Raw genomic sequence first — 22,652 nt, forward strand, 5'->3', positions numbered from 1 at the left:
CTTGTGCCATAACCCACTTACACAAAAAACTAGTTTGACATGTTGCTGTCAGCTGACGAGACTTTCCAGGAACTGCAGCCGTCCTACATTCAGGATGGAAAGAAGTAAGGAAGGAAAGAAGGAAGGACGAAAGGGAGATGGAGGAAGGGAAGAAGGAGAGAAGAAGGAAAGAAAGAAAGAAGGAGAGAGGAAGCACAGATGGAAGGAAGGAAGGAAAGAAGGACAGAGGAAGGAAGGAAGGAAAGAAGGACAGAGGAAGGAAGGAAGGAAGGAAGGATGGAGGAAAGAAGTAAGGAAGGAAAGAAGGTAGGAGGGAGGGAGGAAGGAAGGAAAGAAGGACAGAGGAAAGAAGGAAGGAAGGAAGAAAGGGAGATGGAAGAAGGGAAGAAAGAGAGAAGAAGGAAGAAAGAAGGAGAGAAGGATGGAGGAAAGAAGTGAGGAAGGAAAGAAGGTAGGAGGGAGGGAGGGCGGAAGGAAATAAAGACAGAGGAAAGAAGGAAGGAAGGAAGGAAGAAAGGGAGATGGAAGAAGGGAAGAAAGAGAGAAGAAGGAAGAAAGAAGGAGAGAGGAAGATACCACATAGAAACATCTGCTTTAAGTAGCTTAATTGAATAATAAAGTAACTTCTGGCTTATTGAGTGACAATAGTGGTGCTTGTGCCATAACCCACTTACACAAAAAACTAGTTTGACATGTTGCTGTCAGCTGACGAGACTTTCCAGGAACTGCAGCCGTCCTACATTCAGGATGGAAAGAAGTAAGGAAGGAAAGAAGGAAGGACGAAAGGGAGATGGAGGAAGGGAAGAAGGAGAGAAGAAGGAAAGAAAGAAAGAAGGAGAGAGGAAGCACAGATGGAAGGAAGGAAGGAAAGAAGGACAGAGGAAGGAAGGAAGGAAGGAAGGATGGAGGAAAGAAGTAAGGAAGGAAGGAAGGATGGAAGAAAGAAGTAAGGAAGGAAAGAAGGTAGGAGGGAGGGAGGGCGGAAGGAAAGAAAGACAGAGGAAGGAAGGAAGGAAGGAAGGAAGGAAGGAGGAAAGAAGTAAGGAAGGAAAGAAGGTAGGAGGGAGGGAGGAAGGAAGGAAAGAAGGACAGAGGAAAGAAGGAAGGAAGGAAGGACAGAGGAAAGAAGTAAAGAAGGAAGGAAGAAAGGGAGATGGAAGAAGGGAAGAAAGAGAGAAGAAGGAAGAAAGAAAGAAGGAGAGAAGAAGGAAAGAAAGAAAGAAGGAGAGAGGAAGGAAGGAAGGAAGGAAGGATGGAGGAAAGAAGTGAGGAAGGACAGAAGGTAGGAGGGAGGGAGGGCGGAAGGAAAGAAAGACAGAGGAAAGAAGGAAGGAAGGAAGGAAGAAAGGGAGATGGAAGAAGGGAAGAAAGAGAGAAGAAGGAAGAAAGAAGGAGAGAGGAAGATACCACATAGAAACATCTGCTTTAAGAAGCTTAATTGAATAATAAAGTAACTTCTGGCTTATTGAGTGACAATAGTGGTGCTTGTGCCATAACCCACTTACACAAAAAACTAGTTTGACATGTTGCTGTCAGCTGACGAGACTTTCCAGGAAGTGCAGCCGTCCTACATTCAGGATGCCGTCTGCTTCTCCGTATGTGAGATGAGGTTTCCGAACACTGATGCCTCTCAGTCTGAGGACAGGGCTAATTTTAGATTTAACCCTTTATAGGACACTCATTGAAAGGAAGGGAGGAAGGAAGGAAGGATGGAAGGAAAGAAGGAAGGAAGGAAGGAAGGTATGGGGGAGGAAAGAAAGAGAGAAGGAGGGAGGGAGGGAGGAAGGGAGGAAAGAAGGAAGGAAGGAAGAAGAAAGGAAGGACGGAGGAAGGAAAGAAGGAAGGGAGGAGAGAAGGAGGGAGGGAGGAAAGAAGGAAGGAAGGAAGGAAGGTACGGAGGAGGAAAGAAAGAGAGAAGGAGGGTGGGAGGAAGGGAAGAAAGAAGGAAGGAAGGAAGAAGAAAGGGGGATGGAGGAAGGAAAGAAGGAAGGGAAGAGAGAAGGAGGGAGGGAGGAAGGACAGATGGAAGTAAGGAAAGGAAGGAAGGAAGGACGGAGGAAGGAAAGAAGGAAGGGAGGAGAGAAGGAGGGAGGGAGGAAGGACAGATGGAAGGAAGGAAAGGAAGGAAGGACGGAGGAAATAAGGAACGAGGGAGGGAGAAAGGAAAAGAGGAAGGGAAGAAAGAAGGCAGGGAGGAAGGAAAGGAAGGAAGGAAGGAAGGAAAGAAAGAAAGAAGGAAGGCCACAATGTTTTGTCTTGTTGTTATCGTGTTATTATTATGATGCTCATTGCCTTAAAATTCAATATTTTATATTAATTTCTTAACTAATTTAATATATTCAATAAAAGATCACAATCTAAATTTGATTTCATTACAAATGTCAGTATTGTTAACTCAGTAATAAATATGTATTTCTTCTTTTTAACCCTTAAACAGGCAGGATGGAAAATTAGATGTAAAAAATCCTAATGTGATGTCACTAGTTATGTCATTTACACCTAAAGTAAAACATTTCCTTCATATTTTTAATATATTTTGGATTTTATGAGTTGTATCTCCACCAGGATGCTTTGCCCTTATTAACCCTCCTGTTGTGTTCGAGTCAAGGAAGGAAGGGAAGAAGAAGGAAGGAAAGGATGGAGGAAGGAGGGAAGGAAGGGAGTAAAGGAAAGAAGGCAGGGAGGAAGGAAAGAGAGAGAGAGGAAGGAATGACAGAAGGAAGAAAGGGGGATGGAGGAAGGAAGGAAGGACGGGAGGAAAGGAAATAAGGAAGGGAGGAAGGAAGGAAGGACGAAGGAAAGAAGTAAGGAAGGAAGGAAGGTAGGGGAAGGAAGAAAGGGGGATGGAGGAAGGAAAGAAGGAAGGAAGGGAGGAAAGAGAGAAGGAGAGAGGAAGGACAGAAGGAAGGAAGGAAGGAAGGAAGGAAGGAAGGAAGGAAGGAAGGAAGGAAGGAAGGACGGAAGGAAGGAACAGTCAAAACAGACGGGTCAATTTGACCCGGGAGGACGACAGGAAGGTTAAGGTATAAAATGGTGATAATGGTAAAAACACTTAAATGTGTTATTTAACATAGTAAAGTGAAACATTCTGCTCATTAATATCACACATACTAGTTTCTAAACTGATTTTTATCATTTCTATCAAAGTATAAACCTACAACAAGCTTCAATTCTACCAATTAAAGGCTCATATACAATTAAACAACCACCTTAACCAATCATGTTCATTAACCCTCCTGTTGTGTTCGAGTCAAGGAAGGAAGGCAGGGAGGGAGAAAGGAAGGAATGACAGAAGGAAGAAAGGGGGATGGAGGACGGAAGGACGGAAGGAAGGAAAGGAAATAAGGAAGGAAGGAAGGTAGGAGGGAGGGAGGAAAGAAGGTAGGAGGGAGGGAGGAAAGGAAGGAAAGAAGGACATAGGAAGGAAGGAAGGAAGGAACGACGGAGGAAAGAAGGTAGGAGGGAAGGAGGAAAGAAGGAGAGAAGAAGAAACAGAGGAAGGACAAAAGGAAGGAAGAAAGGGAGAAGGAGGAAAGAAAGACAGAAGGAGAGAGGAAGCACAGATGGAAGGAAGGAAGGAAGGAAGGAAGGAAGGAAGGAAGAAAGGAACAGTCAAAACAGAAGGGGTCAATTTGACCCGGGAGGACGACAGGAAGGTTAAAGAGTCTGTATCTCCTGGTGCACGTTGCCTGTTTAAAGGGTTAAGTATGAGTAATGAGGTTTGATGTTTTTGTCACTGGAATTTTTTTAAATGATGGTAATATCATCATTTTCCAGCAGTAAAATGTTCTGACAGACTTGAAGTATGTCTGTGTTCAGTGGCACAGTTTCTCAATCTCGTGATCGGGTCACCACATGAGGTTGGCTCATCGTGCCATTTTCAGTCCACACACAAAAACACATTACATGAATGTAATTAAAGGTCCGAGTCAGTTGGCCTGTGATGCATAAGAGCACATTTATGGAGTCCTATAGGAGGGGTATCCATTAAATATCTATGAAGTTTGGTGTTGTTTAACTGTTTGGGGAGGGGGGGGGGGGGTTATTTGTCAGAGAGTGTTATATCATATTGGATACATGGAGTACAAAGATAAACCAATGCAATGTTCAATCACTAAATATTTAGTAGCTTGACCGCGACTGTTTTGTTCCTTCCCTCATTCCTTCCTTCCCTCCTTTCCTTCCTTCTTCCTCCCTTCCTTCCATCCCTCCTCCCTCCCTCCTTTCCTTCCTTCTTCCTCCCTCCTTTCCTTCCATATCTCCTCCCTCCCTTCTTCCTCCCTTCCTTCCTTCCTTCTTCCTACCTTCCTTCCCTCCTTTCCTTCCTTCTTCCTCCCTTCCTGTCCTTACTCCCTCCTTTCCTTCCTTCTTCCTCTCTTCCCTCCTTCCTCCCTCCTTTCCTTCCATCCCTCCCATCTTTTTAATGATCCGGCCCACATGAGATCAAATTGGTCTTTATATGGCCCTTGAATGAAAATGAGTTTGACACCCCTCACTTACAGGATCTTTGTATTTCTCTCAACACCTCCACCTGTGTTGTTATGGTTGGGTCCGCGCGCGGTGGTAGCGGTCACATCCACCAGCATGAGCCCGTCCAATGAGGAGAGGAGAGGGGCGTTACCGTCGGCCTCCTCGTCACTGCTCTGTGTGTGTGTGTGTGTGTGTATGTGTGTGTATGAGAGAGAGAACCACAACAAAGCAACGACGATAACGCGAATGGAAAGCAAGGGAGCATAAAACAAGACAAAACAAGGCACAGGTAAGCCATTAATTAACTCACGTGCAACATATCACACTAAAGCCTCATTTCCCTCTCCATTGCATATATCTAACAGCGCTGGTGACGTAAGGCTGCTGCATGCATGGACTTGTTTTTACACAGCGGCCATTGGCGATTAATTCAGTGTAACAGCCGCCGAGAAATGATGTGTAACTAAAAATGTTTAAATAGCAAATTGAAAATGAAGTGTGTCTTGTCGTAGTAAGTGTGGAGCGGTTCTTATGGTTTTCCTGCGGTCGGTACGTTGTGTTCCCGGCGGTGCAGCTCAGCAGCATGGCGGCCTCAGTGCTGTTCAACATGCATGTAGACACACATCAGACATGCAGCCTCCTCATCTGTTTATAAGCAACTGCTTCTTATTTAAATATGACATGCATCGCAATGTAAAGCCTATATACAGCTGCATGAGATAATCTAATTATAACACTATAGCATTTATCAGGTCATGTGGCCTAGTCCAGTATACATAGAAATACACAGTCATTATTAGAAACACCTGTCCAGTCTAATCTAATACAACAGCTCTGCTATAAATTCAACTTTTTTTCTTTTTTAACCCATTTTTATATTTGAGAGCTGTTAAAATACCCTATGCTTTTCCTAATATTACCCCCGAAGTAGAAAAAAGGGAGATATAATGCATATTTTTTCATTTTGTACAACTGATACTGATATTTATAGATGGATAGAAAGAAAAGAAAAGCACTCCTGGTACAAAAGCCCACATTGTCAGCACTATTAGATTATTATTATTATTATTATTATTATTATTATTATTATTATTATTATTATTATAGGTGCATTGGTATGTAAGCAGTACTTTAAAGTTGGAGTTTCAACTGTTTTATAGACTTAATTTCATCTATAACAACAACAATGCATCATTTTATATAATTGTATATAAACTAATAATGTCTAAATTTGTAAAATCTTAGTCTGAGAAGTAACTGCTGACTATAGTTGTTAAGTAAATGTACAATATTTCCTTTGAAATGAAGAATAGAGGAAGTATAAAGTGTCATTATGACTAAGTACTTAAGCAAAGTAAAGAAAACGTGGTTAATACTTTCGAGTACGACAGATGATTTATATACTTTAAAAACTTGAAGACAAACATTAGCATGTGGTAACCTGAAGTGACAAATAAAGCAAATGTTTAATAAGAGTACAGAGGTGTAATAAAATATTTGACCTGTTATAAAGTAGTAACTCAGATGGTTTTATTCCTGTAACGCTCTTAGCAAATAAACTATTATTATCACTATAATTATTTCAACTAATCAATTAATTGATATAATATAGAACAGTTATCTTGTATTAGTGTCTTAGATATTATAAGCTTGCAGAATATAAATTCTTAAAAGAGCTTTTAGGGAAATATTAGCAATAGAAAGTGACAAAGTAAATGTACATTAACCCTCCTGTTGTCCTCGAGTCAAGGAAGGAAAGGGAGAAAGGAGAGAAGGAAAGTAGGAAGGAAGGAAGGAAAGAAAGGAGGGAGGGAAGGAAGGGAGGAAGAAGGAAGGAAAGGAGGGAGGGAGGGAAGGAAAGGAGGGAGGAAGGCAGGAAGGAAAGGAGGGAGGGAAGGAAAGGAGGGAGGAAGGAAGGGAAGGAGGGAGGCAGGCAGGAAGGAGGGAGGGAGGAAGGAAGGGAAGGAGGGAGGAAAGAAGGAAGGAGGGGGAAAGGAAGGAAGGGAGGAAAACAGGAAGGAGGGAGGGTGGGAAGGAAGGGAAGGAGAGAGGGAGGAAGGAAGGAGGGAGGAAGGGAAGGAGGGAGGGAGGGAGGGAGGAAAGACGAAGACAAGGAGGGAAGAAAGGAGGGGGAAAGGAAAGGAAGGAAGGGAGGAAAAAAGGAAGGAAGGAAAGGAGGGAAGGAGGAAGGGCAGAAGGACGGAAGGAAAGGAGGAAGGACAGAAGGAAGGAAGGAAAGGAGGGAGAAAAGAAAGGAAAGAAGGAACAGTCAAAACAGACGGGGTCAATTTGACCCAGCAAAAGTCTCAACAAAATGATCTCTAATTATTTGTCATCATGGACGGGGGCACAAACTGAAATGTGTTCTCCTGGGAGACGTTTCCTGGCGTCGGTCCAGATCCAATTTCACATTCAAGTGGCTGTGTGGCATGTGGTTTGTCAGCACATCCTGCCGCGGCTCCATGGCACTTCCTCTCTCTCTCTCTCTCTCTCTCTCTCTCCTCACGCTATTTTTTGTGTTGCTCACAGACAGACAGCTGCAGCAATGGGCAAGTCCCAGTCACACTTGGCCAAGCACAAAGACGAGAGTCATGACGCGCTGACGGCCAACGCCGAGACAGAAGACGACATAAAGAACGGCGATGTGTCTCAGTTCCCCTACGTGGAGTTCACGGGACGGGACAGCGTCACTTGCCCCACATGTCAGGGGACCGGCAGAATCCCCCGAGGTAAAACTTCCTATTATTATATTAGTAATCAGTACTGTAATCAGAAAAAAGTCCCTTTAAAGCAGGGGGGTCAAACTCATTTTCATTCAAGGGCCACATACAGATCAATTTGATCTCATGTGGGCCGGATCATTAAAAAGATGGATGGAAGGAGAGAAGGAGGGAAAGAAGGAAGGAAAGACAGATGGAAGTAAGGAAGAAAGGGAGGGAGAGAAGGAAGGAAGGAAGGAGGGAGGGAGAAAAGGGAGAGAGAAAAGGAAGGAAGGAGGGAGAAGACAGCTAGGAAAGATGGAAGGAAGGAAAAAAGAAAGAAAGGGAAGAAGGAAGGAAAACAGACAGGAAGAAAGGAAGGACAGATGGAAGGAAGGACAGACGGAAGAAAAGAAGGAAGGAAGAAAGGGAGGAAGGATAGATGGAAGGAAGTACATCTGTCCTTCCTCCCTTTCTTCCATCCATCTGTCCTTCCTCCCTTTCTTCCTTCCTTCTGTCCTTCCTCCCTTTCTTCCTTCCTTCTTTTCTTCCATCTGTCCTTCCTACCTTTCTTCCTTCTGTCCTTCCTCCCTTTCTTCCATCCATCTGTCCTTCCTCCCTTTCTTCCTTCCTTCTTTTCTTCCATCTGTCCTTCCTCCCTTTCTTCGTAATAAAAGAAAATATTTATGACTACATTTACATCTGTTCGGGGTCAAATTTCGTCAATTTTTAAATTTGAGAGCTGTAAAAGCACCCTATACATTTCCTCATGTGACTTGCAATATACAAAAATGGAGATACAATGCACCTTTTTTTTTATTCTTGTGCAGCTGACACATAGGGGGCTGGGCGATATGGATAAAATCAAATATCACAATATATATTTGACCAAATACCTCAATATCGATATCGATACTGACTGTTGGTGCCTTCACAAAATATTTATACAATGAGATTTTTGATCAATAATTATCAGTAATTTGGATATCATGACAAGGCAAAAGTAGTACAGCAAGAACAATCTGGTAAGTTCAAAAAATGACATAGCTTTACTGTAATGCTGCCTTTAAAACCATATCACGTTATTACAATATGCCAAATTAGGGCAGAATAAAGACAAAGTGTGTAAAAGGCAAATAAAAGAACAGCTAGAACACCAGGTTTAAAGTGGTTGAGGCCAGGTATTGCGGTTATGTCACATATTTTTGTGCACCAATCAAGAGTTTAGCAACATTCAAATTGACCCCGTCTGTTTTGATTGTTCCTTCCTTCCTTCCCTTCCTTCCTTCCTTCCCTTCCTTCCTTCCTCCCTCCTTTCCTTCATTCCTGCCTCCCTCCCTCCTTTCCTTCCTTCCCCTTCCTTCCTTCTTCCCCCCTCCTTCCCTTCCTTCTTTCCTTCATTCCTCCCTCCCTCCCTCCCTCCTTTCCTTCCTTCCCCCCTCCTTTCTTTCCTTCTTCCTTCCCTTCCATCTTCCTCCCTTCCTTACCCCTCCTTTCCTTCATTTCTCCCTCCTTTCCTTCCTTCTTCCTCCCAACATCCCTCCTTTCCTTCCTCCTTCCCTTCCTTCCTTCCTCCTTTCCTTCCTTCTCCCTCCTTTCCTTCCTTCTTCCTCCCTTCATCCCTTCCTTCCTCCCTTCCTTCCTCCTTTCCTTCCTCTTCTAACTGGGTTAAAAGTGGTTGAGCCAGGTATTGCGGTTATGTCACATATTTTTGTGCACCAATCAGAGTTTAACAACATTCAAATTAAATGTGGTTGATTGCTTATATTGTCAGAGCTGTCACTTTAATGTGTTTAAACCACATCCACACAGTCCTGATGAAGCAGATTAGCTTCTGACTGTTAAACTCTTAATAAATAACACCTGAATAGATCTAAACTTAACCCTTACATACTATTCATATGCTGACTCATAATTAGTCTTCACACCAATTCAAATTCAGAAGCTCCTTAACAGAGCTGTCAGAGAGCAGATTATTATATATAGTATTATATTTATGTATGTAAAAAAAGACATTCACAATCTCTATATATGGTCCAGGAACAGGTTAAATTTTTACCTTTGCATATGTAAAACTGTATCAGTAGGGCTGGGCAATATATCGATATCGTGATGTGAGACTAGATCTTCTTAGAATTTGCATATCGCAATATCGTGATATAGCATAGGTATTTTTTCCTCAGTTAGAAAAACAAGGACAGAAACACACATATAGACAGATATATCTTATGTGACATTACAAAAAAGCTGTTGTAGGTTTGGTAAGAAATGCTGCGTTCATGTCGGAAACCCTGTTCCATAGTAGGAAGCAGATGACTCTCACATGTGTGCAACAATGCTGATTCATCCCTAAAACCACTAACCATGACATTTAGCCACATATAGCATACATGTCTGTGTGTATCTACCAGGCTAGTGTGTGATGTCTTATATTAAAGGTATTCCAACAGCAACAGAGTTTAACTAGTTAACCCTTTCATACATAGTGGTCACTGCAGTGGACAGCCCCTTTCTTCCTTCCTTCTTTTCTTCCATATGTCCTTCCTCCCTTTCTTCCTTCTGTCCTTCCTCCCTTTCTTCCTTCCTTCCCTTCTTATTTCCTTCCTTTCTTCCTTCTTTCCTTCCATCTTTTTAATAATCCGGCCCACATGAGATCAAATTGGTCTGTATGTGGCCCTTGAATGAAAATGAGTTTGACAGCTGTGTATTAGAGGATGATTATTTATACATCATTATTTTCATTTTCATTGAAAAGTGATGAGTCTGATGTGAAGGTCACAATTTCTGTATAGCACAAAAATATTTAATTTAAATGTTATTTTGTGCCACGTGTGATTTGAAAATTGTAATTGTGGTTGTGTTGCAATTTCTATAAAAATTCAAGTAATTGTTCAGCCCTGCCGGTAATGAATGAATCTATGCATAAAACATTACATAGTCTGTGCAGTTGTTTGCATCACTGTGGAAAAAAATACACCAATCATTCAAAAAAATCTCAAGTTGCAGAGCAGTGTTGCATGGTGTAAAGCTTACAACATACTTCTTACTCAATCCAACAGTAACACACTATTTTTAAACTATTCAACAGGACAAGAGAACCAGCTCGTGGCTCTGATTCCTTACAGCGACCAAAGGCTCAGGCCAAGCAGGACGTAAGTCTGCACCCAGCGCTCTTCTTCTCTATCAGTGACTTTTTTTTTTTTTTTTTAGCTGACTGAATGATGCAACTCAACGAACCAGCAGCAACATGATTGACTTTGAAGTCATCAGCTGCTTTCAGGGTCTCACTTCTCTTTTTTCCCTCTCATGCAGAAAGCTGTATGTTACGATATCAGTGGTCCTTTGCCTCCTGCTGTCTGGCCTGGCTGTTTTCTTCTTATTCCCTCGCTCTATTGATGTCTCCTATGTGGGAGTGAAGTCCGTCTACGTCTCCTATGACCAGGACCAGCGGATTGTGTATCTCAACATCACAGTAAGCTTGTGGAGCCACACTCCCCTCAATTAAAATGTAACTGTAGTCACACCATGTCTGCATTAAAGATGCTATAATAAATATTTTTGGTACTATTAACCCTCCTGTTGTCCTCGAGTCAAGGGAGGAAGGGAGGAAGAAGGAAGGAAAGGAGGGAGGAATGAAGGAAGGGGGGGGGAGGAAGGAAGGAAAGGAGGGGGGGAAGGAAGGAAGGAAAGGAGGGGGAAAGAAGGAAGGGGAAGGAAGGAAAGGAGAGAGGGAGGAATGAAGGAAAGGAGGGGTAAGGAAGGGAGGAAGGAGGGAGGAATGAAGGAAGGAAGGGAAGGAGGAAGGAAAGGAGGGAGGAATGAAGGAAGGAAGGGAAGGAGGAAGGAAAGGAGGAAGGAGGGAAGGAAGGGAAGGAGGAAGAAAAGGAGGGATGAAGGGAGGAAGAAGGAAGGAAAGGAGGGGGGAAGAAGGAAGGGGAAGGAAGGAAAGGAGGGAGGAAGGGAGGGAGGAATGAAGGAAAGGAGGGGGAAGGAAAGAAGGAAGGGAAGGAAGAAGGAAGGAAAGGAGAGGGGTAAGGAAGGGAGGAAGAAGGAAGGAAAGGAGGGATGAATGAAGGAAAGGAGGGGGAAGGAAAGAAGGAAGGAGGAAGGAAGGAAGGAAGAATCAAAACAGACGGGGTCAATTTGACCCGGGAGGACGACAGGAGGGTTAATGAATCACATGACGCTGCGGTTCCCTTCAGCTCCAGGATAAAGAGCTTTATTGTGTCTTTCAGTAGATTACCTTCATTTTCTGGCCCGCAACTTTACGGTTTCAATTTCTCAACGCTGTCATCAGAGCTGTTTACGGCCGCAGCAAGACCGCTGTATGCGGCTGTAAACGGAGATTACTGCATCTATAATCTAGAGATGAACCGGCAAGATCTTAATATAGCAAAAAGCAACTATATGGGCCATATCAAGAGTTTACTAGTGAAGTGCTTTTTATAAATGTTATAAATCTGTGAAGCACTGTGTCAAAGCAGACGTTATAGCAAAATACTTCATTTTCACTGTTGTTACATTTAAAATATTGTTGCAAAGTAGAGGATGCAGAAGAATGTTTATTTTTTACAAAATCAGTGAGTAGCTGGTTAACCTAATAGAGCATTCATTACTTACAGAGCCACAGGTTCCCCTCAGGAGTCGGTGGAGACCAAAAACAGAGCTAAAAGGTCGAAAAAAGGGGTCTGTTGTATTGGACTGACAGCATAACCATCATCCATGATGTGGCCAGAAACTCAAATTTAATGCTAATGTTGTTTCGTATGTGCTGTATGTGTACACTAGGCATGGGATGATAACCGTGTTCAAGGTATACCACGATATGAAAAAGCCACGATAACCGAAACCGCCAAATTTTCTGTCATACCGTTCCTAAAGTATGAGCTGTTTTTAGTCTGGTCAAAGACAGGAAGTGCTGGTCAAAGACAGGAAGTGCTAGTCAAAGACAGGAAGTGCTGGTCAGAAATCCCTCAGGTGGTGCAGCTGCAGCGTAGAGTATCACGACCCCTCACACTGTCATTACAGATTCAGGTTAAATTAACATGTCTGTCTTTTAGCTTATGGTTATCATACTGCCAGAATCTCATACCGGCCCATGCCTAGAGTACACAGGCAACTGTTTACTAACAGGTTTATTTTATCGACTTAAAATTTGAAATGTCAACATTGTGTATTCCCAGGTTGCTTCCAGTATCCCCAAGACAACATAAGCTCTTTTTTGCCACAATCTCACTTTTCTTTCTTTTTCTTTTCTTCCTCCATCCAGAGTACCCTGAACATCACCAATAATAACTACTACGCTATATCTGTGACCAACATCACAGCACAAGTGCAGTTCTCCAAGACGGTGATAGGCAAGGCCAAGTTCAGCAACAGCACAGTGATCATACCGCTGGATGAACGGCAGGTAGGTTCACATATTTTTTACTGTTCTCACTCGAAGAAAATAAAATACACTCAAGAGAAAAATACATGAATTATTCTAGGTTATTCTAGTTATGGTGCTTTAGTTATCCTGCAACCTGCACAGTAGGGATGTGCAGAGGACCCAGTATTTGTATTTCTAGGTGGATTTGTTGAGGCAGCACTTTAACAATCCTGTTTTTCTAATTTTAGGATATTAAAATGTTAAAATACATGTCATTCAGTAAACTATTGAGGTGTTGCAGAGTACCCACACCAACAACAGCACTGACCACTCAGCCAAAGCTCAAAGGAAGCCAAAGGACGGGAAGGAGGAAGGGAAGGAGGAAGGAAAGGAGGGATGAAGGGAAGGAAGAAGGAAGGAAAGGAGGGGGAAGGAAAGAAGGAAGGGAAGTAAGAAGGAAGGAAAGGAGGGAGGGGGAAGGAAAAAAGGAAGGGAAGTAAGAAGGAAGGAAAGGAGGGGGGGAGAAGGAAGGAAAGGAGGGGGAAGGAAAGAAGGAAGGAGAGGAGGGAGGGAGGAATGAAGGAAAGGAGGGGGAAGGAAAGAAGGAAGGGAAGGAGGGGGAAGGAAGGGAAGGAGGGAGCGAGGAAGGAAGGAAGGAAGGAAGGGAAGGAAGGAAGGAGGAAGGAAGGAAGGAACGAAGGAACAATAGCACGGACCACTCAGCCAAAGCTCAGCTCTGCTAGACCTGCAGCTGTTTATACATCCATGACACAGAGATAGACAGAGTGGAGAGGAGAAAAGTATTTGTACAAAATAAATATTTAAAAAATACTATTTGTGCTTTTCTGAATACTGTACTCAGATTCTGCTCCAACCCCAACTGCACAGCCTCCACAACAGCTCATTGTTACACCCACAGTCACGACACCAAAGTACCACAGACTTGTCTCATGACTTCTGTAAAATAATATCAATTGTGTTTCATCAAAGCCAGAACAAAAGCTTTAAAGCACCATTAAAGCCGTATTATCTTTAACTCTTGTGGCATTACAAATCTTGGCACTGCTTTTCTTTTCTTTTTCTTTTTTTCTCTCTCACTCAAATGCTTTTAAATTGTGTTTATTACAGCTTGACTACACCGTTCCCACCACCATGTCTAAAGATATCAGTTATATGTAGTAAGTATCTTGTTACAGGTTCTAAAAAAAAAAGTACTTTATTCATTATATACTCCATGTGATTTATAATTTCTTCATCTTAAATTGCTTGTTTTATTTCTTCTTCTCTAGTGACTACTGCACCCTGTCAACCATCAAAGTGCACAACATTGTGGTCATGATGCAGTAAGTGTACTTTTTATGTTTTTTTTTAGGGCTGTCAAACGATTATTTTTTTTTAATCGAGATTAATCGCAGAGTTTCCATAGTTAATCGCGATTAATGGCGTTTTGAATTGCATGTTTAAAATCCTGTTATTTTCCATTTGAAGGCAGTTTTAAGCCCATAATGTAAAGCATTTCTTACCAGAGTGTCTTAACTGGGAATCAATCACGGCTCTGCTGCGACTCCCACACTCCAAAATGGTCCTTTGGTGGAGCTGAGGCTGGCTTGGCTGCACCCGGGTGTTTAGCGTGGAGGTGCTAACTCAAACTCGACGTACTCTGGTGGTAGTTAAACTCCGTTTGACACAGGTTGCATTTTACTTTTGACTTGTCAACTGAAGCGTCTGGAAGTGTTTTAAAGTTAAACAAGCCGTTCAAAAGTCCAGTAGCTCTCTTACTTTCCATCAGCGCGGTAGGTTTACTGCAGGAGGCCACTTCAAAGCATAGCGCTACAGCTAGAGGAGCCGTCTACGGGGGAGTAGAAGGGACAAAAAGGCTTGCAACATTAAAATGCGATTAAAAAAAAATTAACGCGTTATGGATTGCATTAATCTAATCGCGATTAACGCGTTAACGCTGACAGCCCTAGTTTTTTTCTATAGCAGTTATACATTTTTATTATGTAACTTATGACACAAGTGACCGAGCATCACAGCAACTCTCTCCTGAAGCAAAACTTTCTCTAAAGCAGAATAATCTTCAGTAGTTGTGTCAATCCACTGCGGTCAAAGGCAAAAAAACCATGTCTAGCCAATTATCATTAATTCCAGTGAGAAAAAAGAAGAAGCTACTATTATGAAACCTACTCTTGCAATTCAGTGGTTTTACATCTAGACCCATAAAAGCCTTAAGGCCAGTAGTGAGAAGGACTGTCTGTTGCAGGATTCAGTTTAATGCATTTAACAAGAGGGGGAAGCGATAACAGGTGTTTATTTTAATATTCATTTGGTTTGTTGTCTACATATTTTGTATGCATGAAGCAAACAATTGTCTTTACTAGAAAACAGAAAAAAAAATGTCGTAACAGGGCAAAAAATGAGAAACCACACAATTAAAATAAAAAAGTAGTAGTCTAGACCAGAGGTTTTTATTCAAGGGCCACATACAGACCAATTTGATCTCATGTGGGCCGGATTATTAAAAAGATGGAAGGAAAGAAGGAAGGAAAGAAGAAGGGAAGGAAGGAAAGACAGGCAAAAGGAAGGAAGGACAGAAGGAAGAAAGGAAGGAAGGACAGAAGGAAGGAAGGAAGATAGGACAGATAGAAGGAAGGAAGGAAGGACAGATAGAAGGACAGAAGGAAGGAAGGGAGAAAGGAAGGAAGGACAGATGGAAGGAAGGACAGAAGGAAGAAAGAAAGGAAGGACAGATGGAAGGAAGCACAGAAGGAAGAAAGGAAGGAAGGACAGATGGAAGGAAGGACAGAAGGAAGGAAGGACAGAAGGAAGGTAGGAAGGAAGGACAGATGGAAGGAATAAAGGAAGGACAGTTGAAAGGAAGGAAGGAAGGACAAATGGAAGAAAGGAAAAAAGCATGGTAAGTGGGCCGGATTGCACCCCTCGGTGGGCCGTATCTGGCCCACGGGCCGCATGTTTAACACCCCTGGTCTAGACTGATGAGTACTTGAGTTAATTTGCAAAAAAGGCCTTCGAAGCTCCAACTGGGCAACACTAAGTTCACATACATCAACTAAAGTAAAGTATTATAAGAGTCTGTTCACCTTTCCTATATTATGGATGGCAGCATATGCATGAATTTAATGCCTTTAAAAATATTCCCCCTCCTTTTTCTGATACAATTCACAGTAGAAAAAGCCTTTTAATATGACATGAATGATCTAAATCAATTAAATCTCAAATTCAAAGTACTCCCTTGCAACAGTCGCAGATGCAGGCAACACAAAACTACAGACCAGCTGTTCATTAACCTTGACTCCATGCAGACTGTAATGTTGCTGTTAATGATTAAACTAACTTCACCTCGCTCTCTGACTGATGGGGCCTTGTTCCTCATACCTCCAGTAGTTTTTATCAGCTTGTTTGCAGCAAGTCAATGTAAAACCACACAATTAAAATAAAAAAGTAGTAGTCTAGAGCAGAGGTGTCAAATTCATTTTCATTCAAGGGCCACAGTCAGACCAATTTGATCTCATGTGGGCCGGATTATTAAAAAGAAGGAAGGAAAGATGGAAGGAAGGAAGGAAAGACAGGCAAAAGGAAGGAAGGAAGAAAGGAAGGAAGGACATATAGAAGGACAGAAGGAAGGAAGGACAGATAGAAGGACAGAAGGAAGGAAGGGAGAAAGGAAGGAAGGACAGATGGAAGGCAGGAAAGACAGATAGAAGGACAGAAGGAAGGAAGGACAGATGAAAGGAAGGTCAGAAGGAAGGAAGAAAGGAAGGAAGGACAGAAGGAAGGAAGGACAGATGGAAGGAAGGACAGAAGGAAGAAAGGAAGGAAGGACAGATGGAAGAAAGGAAGGAAGGACAGAAGGAAGAAAGGAAGGAAGGACAGATAGAAGGACAAAAGAAAGGAAGGAAGGAAGGACAGAAGGAAGGAAGGGAGAAAGGAAGAAAAGGATGGAAGGACAGATGGAAGAAATGAAGGAAGGACAGAAGGAAGAAAGGGAGGAAGGACAGAAGGAAGGAAGGGAGAAAGGAAGGAAGGACAGAAGGAAGAAAGGAAGGAAGTTTTATTGAACGTGCCGCTCTGACTAGTGGCTGCAGAGCAAACAAGCAATGATGATCATCTGCAGCGCTGAAGACAGATCATGACACATCTTAGCTGATGGTTTAAATACTTGTCTCAGCCCCTAAAAATGTGATCTTTGCTGTGTGATGTACAGTAGTGCCTCTGCTCGTTTTCACTGATTAATACATTTATTAAGTGTCATAATTTCATCTGACGTTAGTGGAGGCGTCCTGCCTTTCATATAATTCATAGTTATTACCATTTATATATTTTTTCAGTCGTCCTAGTTCTATCTTTCCCATTCAAGTTATCTATGAATCTGGTATGGCTTGAATCTCAATGGATATCTTTGGATATCCATTGAGATTCAAGCCAACTGAGAACATAAATGATTATAGACAAACCTCTTTTTCAAGACTCATTTTTTGTAAAAAGACTTCAAACTTGGACACACACACACACACACACACACACACACACACACACACACAGAGAGAGTCAGCATGACCATAAACGGCAGCAAAACACAGTATAAACTGTTTGTCCATGTTATTTATGTAATTTATGTGCACTCGCTTCATTTCACCTCAGTGTGAGACTCTCTTCTGTGTTTTGCTGTCATTTGGGGTTGTGCCAAGTTTCCCGCCTCTCCTCTGTTTCACAGCAGGTGGAGCTGCCAATGCCGCTCCACAAACAAACACACACTCTCACACACACACACACACACACACACACACACACACACACACACACACACACACACACACACACACACAGGGTTCAGAGAGAGACTGTGAAGTAGACGATACCATACTCTAGTTACTCGGTTGTCCTACTTTAGAGTCATCTGGATTGAGATGATCACTGTAGACTAGTGAGGGACAGTGAGGAGAGTAACACTTGTTTTACAGATTTTTGGCACCATCTGTTGTTGTGAATGTATACTGACATTTAAAACCTAACACTTACGCAACACTAATATTATTTAGGTCTCCCCTTTGTGCTACCAAATCAGGTCATGCTGTGCAGGAATTAAAAATGACCATCATCCAAAACTCTGTCTCTACTCTCACCGTGTTGTCTGATCAGCAGCAGTTGACTCTAGTTGAAGTTCTGCTACTGGTCTACAAATCACTGAATGCTTTAGATCCAGAATACATGAATGACATGTTAGTAGAATATAAACCCAGTAGAGCTCTGAGATCTACTGACTCAGGTCAGATAGTTGAGCCCAGAGCTCTGAGATCTACTGACTCAGGTCAGATAGTTGAGCCCAGAGCTCTGAGATCTACTGACTCAGGTCAGATAGTTGAGCCCAGAGCTCTGAGATCTACTGACTCAGGTCAGATAGTTGAGCCCAGAGTTCAAACTAAACATGATGAAGCAGCTTTTACACAACTGGAACAAACTACCAGCAGAACTGAAATCATTTTTAAATCCAGGTTAAAAACATTTCTCTTCTCCTGAGCTTATGATTGAGCTCTTTTAAAGCACTTTACATTTTAATCTTTCATTTGCACTCTATGTCCTTTTAATGATTTTAAAGCTAATTTATTATTTTATGCTGCAGTCTTATATTTAATGCTCTATTCTAGCATTTTATTTCTCTCTTTCTATTTTTCTGTACTTTGTTTTTATTATTGGGGGGGGGGGGTTAATTGTATGTTTTAATGTTTCTGTTTTATGTAAAGCACATTGTGTATGAAATGCGCTATATAAATAAAACTGCCTTCCCTTTGTCAGGGTGACGGTGACCACGACGTACTTCGGCCACGCGGAGCAGGTTTCCCAGGAGATGTACCAGTATGTGGACTGTGGGGGGAACACCACCTCCTTGCATGGACATGTACAGGTCTACCAATAAGGAAAGAAAGAAAGAAAGAAAGAGAGAGTCCAGGCATGAATAAGTGCTGGTCTTACAGGAGGTCAACTGGGCTGACATGCACAAGGAAATCTTTGCTCAGTGACATTTAAAGAACGTGTTATAACCAGGACGGTAAAAACTACTCTTCTTCAACTAGTCTGAGTGGCTCATTTATTCTTACAGTGTCAACCACTTCCTTTCTTTTACAGCTCAAATATGATGTTTAGAATAAACCTCCAGATTGAGGGTTGATTGTTTGCCAAACAGGCTACAAGAGAAGAGTAAAAACTTACCTGCCAGAGCCTGAGTTTAGAAGGATTCGCCTGGCTGGAGGTTAGTAGACATGTTTCCACCCTGTTGCCAACAGAACAGAGATTTAATTTAATACTAGTATTTAAAATCAGATGAGATGCACTTTAGCCTAATCCTCAACAGAGAAAGTAATACGAATGTTTGTATGAGCACAGCACCATACACTAGCGCAGGGGTGTCAAACATGCGGCCCGTGGGCCAGAACCGGCCCTCCGAGGGGTGCGATCCGGCCCACTTTCCTTTGGTGTTCTTTTCCTTCCTTCCATCTGTCCTTCCTTCCTACCTTCCTTTTTTTCCTTTCTTCTTTCCTTCATTCCTTTCTTCCTTCCTTCCATCTGTCCTTCCTCCCTTTCTTCCTTCCTCCCTCCATTTCTTCCATCTGTCCATCCTTCTTTCCTTCCTTCTGTCCTTCCTCCCTACCTTCCTTTTTTCCATTCCTTCCTTTTTCTGTCCTTCTTACCTTCCTTCTTTCCTTCCTTCCTTCCTGCCATCTGTCCTTCCAACCTTCCTGTTTTCCTTTCTTCCTCCGTTTCTTCCATCTGTCCTTCTGTCTCTCTTTCCTACCTTTCTTCCCTCTTTCCTTTTTTTTTGTCTTTCCTTACTTCCTTCCATCTTTTTAATGATCCGGCCCATATGAGATCAAATTGGTCTGTATGTGGCCCTTGAATGAAAATGAGTTTGACACCTCTGCACTAGCGCCATATCATTTTACCACTTTTAAATACTTACAATAAAAAAGAAATAAGGTGCAAGGTGATGACAACTGAGCCAGGGCTGCAACTTACATTCATTTTCATTATTAATTTTATGCATTTTCTTTTCATTTTGACTACAAAAATGTCAAAGAATAGCAAAAATGTTCAAGGTTCAACGTTTTCAGATGTCTTGTTTTATCTGAATTATAGTTAAAAAAATCCAAATAAATTGAGTTTACCATCATGTTGGATATAGTTAAAGCTTCATTTTGAGAAGCTTTAACTAGCAAATATTTGGATTTTCTGATAAAAGAATGATTAAAATGATTTTTCAAGTCATCAAAAACAGTTGCTGATTTAATTGTCTGTTAATTGACTCACTAACCCATTAATCAACTATTCATCGTAACTCTACACTGAGCAGTTTCTAACCACTTCTCGCACTCTTTTCATTCCTTTATACTGCAGCCTTTTTATTTCTGTTCTTATACAGTTCTTGATTTTATGTAGTGCAATATGGATGGTGTATTTTCTTTAGGTGATTTGTTAAGTTTGGGTTTGTTTAGTGTTCTGTATTTTCAGCTCAAGTAAAAAGACAGAATCAGCCTTTTCTTCTTAGGTCATTCATTCAACTTGGTCATTTAAAATAAAATGTGACTGCTGTTACAGGAAAGCATTTTACATAAGCATATTTTTTTATGAATAACTGAAACCATTTAAGTGGAAAAATAACTTTGGAAAAGGGACTTCATGCCAAAAATTGGGGATTACAGTGAGCTATATAACATAAAAATGTGTAAATGTAAAATATGTTCTTTACTTCTGGCTTGCTTCGAAACTTGTCCCTGTTTTTTTTTTTTTTTTTTGTGGGCTATGATGTCATTCACAATGTATTTGCTGTTTTTTAATCTTCTCTACATCTATAATGTGTTTCATGAGTTGACTGCTATTCTTGAGTTTTGACATGCCTTTTAAAATCATGTGGTATTATCTTGAATCGGCTCATGATGATCGTCAGAAGTTAAAAACGCAATGTGTAATTTCCATGCTCTGATAATATTAACATTTTTAAGTAGCGCGGATAAATGCCTGAAATTTGAGTTCAAAGCTTCTAATCTATATTAATTTGTCATCAGATAAGTGAGATGCTACCAAGTCAGTTTTTCATCATCATCATCGTCATTGTCATCGTCAGAGAACTGTAACCCAAATCCAAACCCTGCTGATATTTTTTGATGACAGTGTAGATGTGAATACTTCTCTGTCACTGCCCTGTTTTTCATGCATGAAGCTAAAAATAAAAAAAGTCATGATTCATTTTGAAGCTCTTTTCTCTTATCTCTTTGTGTGCTTGTAATAATCTCTTATAGACACATGGTGGTGCTATTCTGCTAAAGTTCGGTACCTTTCTTCCCCCTGCTGCAGATCCTTAAACTGTTGCTGCAACTACATTATTATTGCAAAACTGTTTGTAGACATACTTTGATCAACATGCAAGATTTCAAGTGGGTTTGAACACATTAAATCTGTCACCAAATCCGCCTTCTTCCACCTAAGGAACATTTCCAGACTCCGTCCTTCACTCTCTGACTCAGTTGCCGAGACTCTCATACATGCATTCATCACCTCACGTCTGGACTATTGTAATGCCATCTTGTATAGGGTCCCCAATATAACGCTGGACAGGCTCCAACACATCCAAAACTCAGCTGACAGGGTTCTCACTCCAACTAAACCCTGGCAGCACATCACCCCCCCCGCCCCCCACCCTCGACCCCCACACCCAAACAGCTGCACTGGCTTCCAATTAAGTTCTGCATCACTTTTAAACTTCTTCTCCTCACCTTTAAATCTCTTCATGCCGTTGCACCCCAGTACCTAACGGACCTTCTCCATGTCTACCACCCTTCACAGGACCTGTGCTTCGCCGACTTGGGCCTCCTGTCCACCCCCCCCACCCCACCCCAAACCTTTGGGAGCAGGGCCTTCAGTGTGGTAGCTCCTACACTGTGGAACTCGCTCCCTCCTAACATTCACCAAGCACCAACTCTGGACTCTTTTAAATCTCTGTTGTTCCTGCAGGCTTTTGCTAAATGTGTGTTTCTTGTTAATGTGAAGCAACCTTGGGTTTCATGAAAGGCGCTATACAAAATAAAGTTATTATTATCATAACTGTTGTTTTAATATGAAAAAACATGATTCAATTCACACTAATATTAAATACCATTCATGTAGGAGAGTGTTTAGCATTCTGTATGTAGCCTACTGATTACTGTATTTCGGCAATTACTTGTTTGGTCCATAAAAGTAGGAAAAATGTCCATCATAGTTTCCAAAACCCTGATATCACATCAGCCCTAAAGACATTCAGTTTACTATAATAGAAGACAAAAACATCAAGGAATATTCATATTTCAATAGTCAAAGCAGTGAATTTTTGCCTTTTTTTTTTTGCAAATGATTTGGTGCTAGAGGAAAGATCAAGTGTCACCTAAAACTTTAAGGATTTAACCTGAGGACAGAATATTTAATGCACAAATTCAGCACTTAAGTCACACTGTACTGGGAGGAAGTCGGAAGTTTTCACTGAACTGTGGTACAAGAGAAAAGGTAGAAGAGAGGAAACTATCACTTATTGATCACATGACTGAGGTCTTAACATTAAACATAGACAGATATCAGCATCACATCAGACACACGGTGAGCAGGATGTGAGGGGTCAGGGATGATCTTTTTTTGCTCTTTTGATTGAGCATTTGTGAAGATTTATATTTGGGCTTTTTGCCTTTTATTTGAAAGTAGCTGGCATAGACACTGACAGGAAGCAGGGAGAGAAAGAGAGGAATGACCTGCAGCAAAGGTCGCCTGCTGAAATCGAACCAGGGACACTGCCATTATGTGCCACTCGACTACCAAGGCGCTCCTATTGATCATATTCTGCAGTTTTTTGTGCATGTTTGAGTATCCATGCTGCTGTACCAGACTGTTACAGACGAGGTAAGTATTATCTCAATAATGGCTGTTTTAAAATAAAGGAGAAGGTTTGTTTTACTTTGGATTCTTTTTGCTGTTTTTTGTGGTGATAAAGTCGTTTTAGCTTAGCTTTTTTGGTAATGTAGTCTGTCCTGATGTTCAATTTGAGTGTGTTGCCAAAAAATTTAAATGAGTCA

The 22,652-nt window shown here is 41.6% G+C and overlaps 1 protein-coding gene across 2 annotated transcripts; it reads left to right on the forward strand.

Annotated features, from left to right (window-relative positions):
• Positions 1 to 4,681: 4,681 nt before the first annotated feature.
• Positions 4,682 to 18,496, forward strand: tmem106ba (transmembrane protein 106Ba). Of its 2 annotated transcripts, none has more exons than XM_053327418.1 (8): positions 4,682 to 4,759; positions 7,008 to 7,199; positions 10,258 to 10,321; positions 10,482 to 10,641; positions 12,439 to 12,579; positions 13,669 to 13,718; positions 13,830 to 13,883; positions 18,355 to 18,496. In XM_053327418.1, the coding sequence occupies exons 2-8, from the start codon at positions 7,016 to 7,018 to the stop codon at positions 18,473 to 18,475; spliced, it is 774 nt and encodes a 257-aa protein (XP_053183393.1). In that variant the 5' UTR covers positions 4,682 to 4,759; positions 7,008 to 7,015; the 3' UTR covers positions 18,476 to 18,496. The 2 variants fall into 2 exon arrangements, with proteins under 2 accessions (XP_053183393.1, XP_053183394.1); XM_053327419.1 differs by having other exon boundaries at positions 4,698 to 4,759; positions 7,004 to 7,199.
• The last annotated feature ends 4,156 nt before the right edge of the window (positions 18,497 to 22,652 follow it).

This window comes from Scomber japonicus, chromosome 10 (genome assembly GCF_027409825.1).
Source record: "Scomber japonicus isolate fScoJap1 chromosome 10, fScoJap1.pri, whole genome shotgun sequence".
Taxonomy (NCBI): Eukaryota; Metazoa; Chordata; class Actinopteri; order Scombriformes; family Scombridae; genus Scomber; species Scomber japonicus.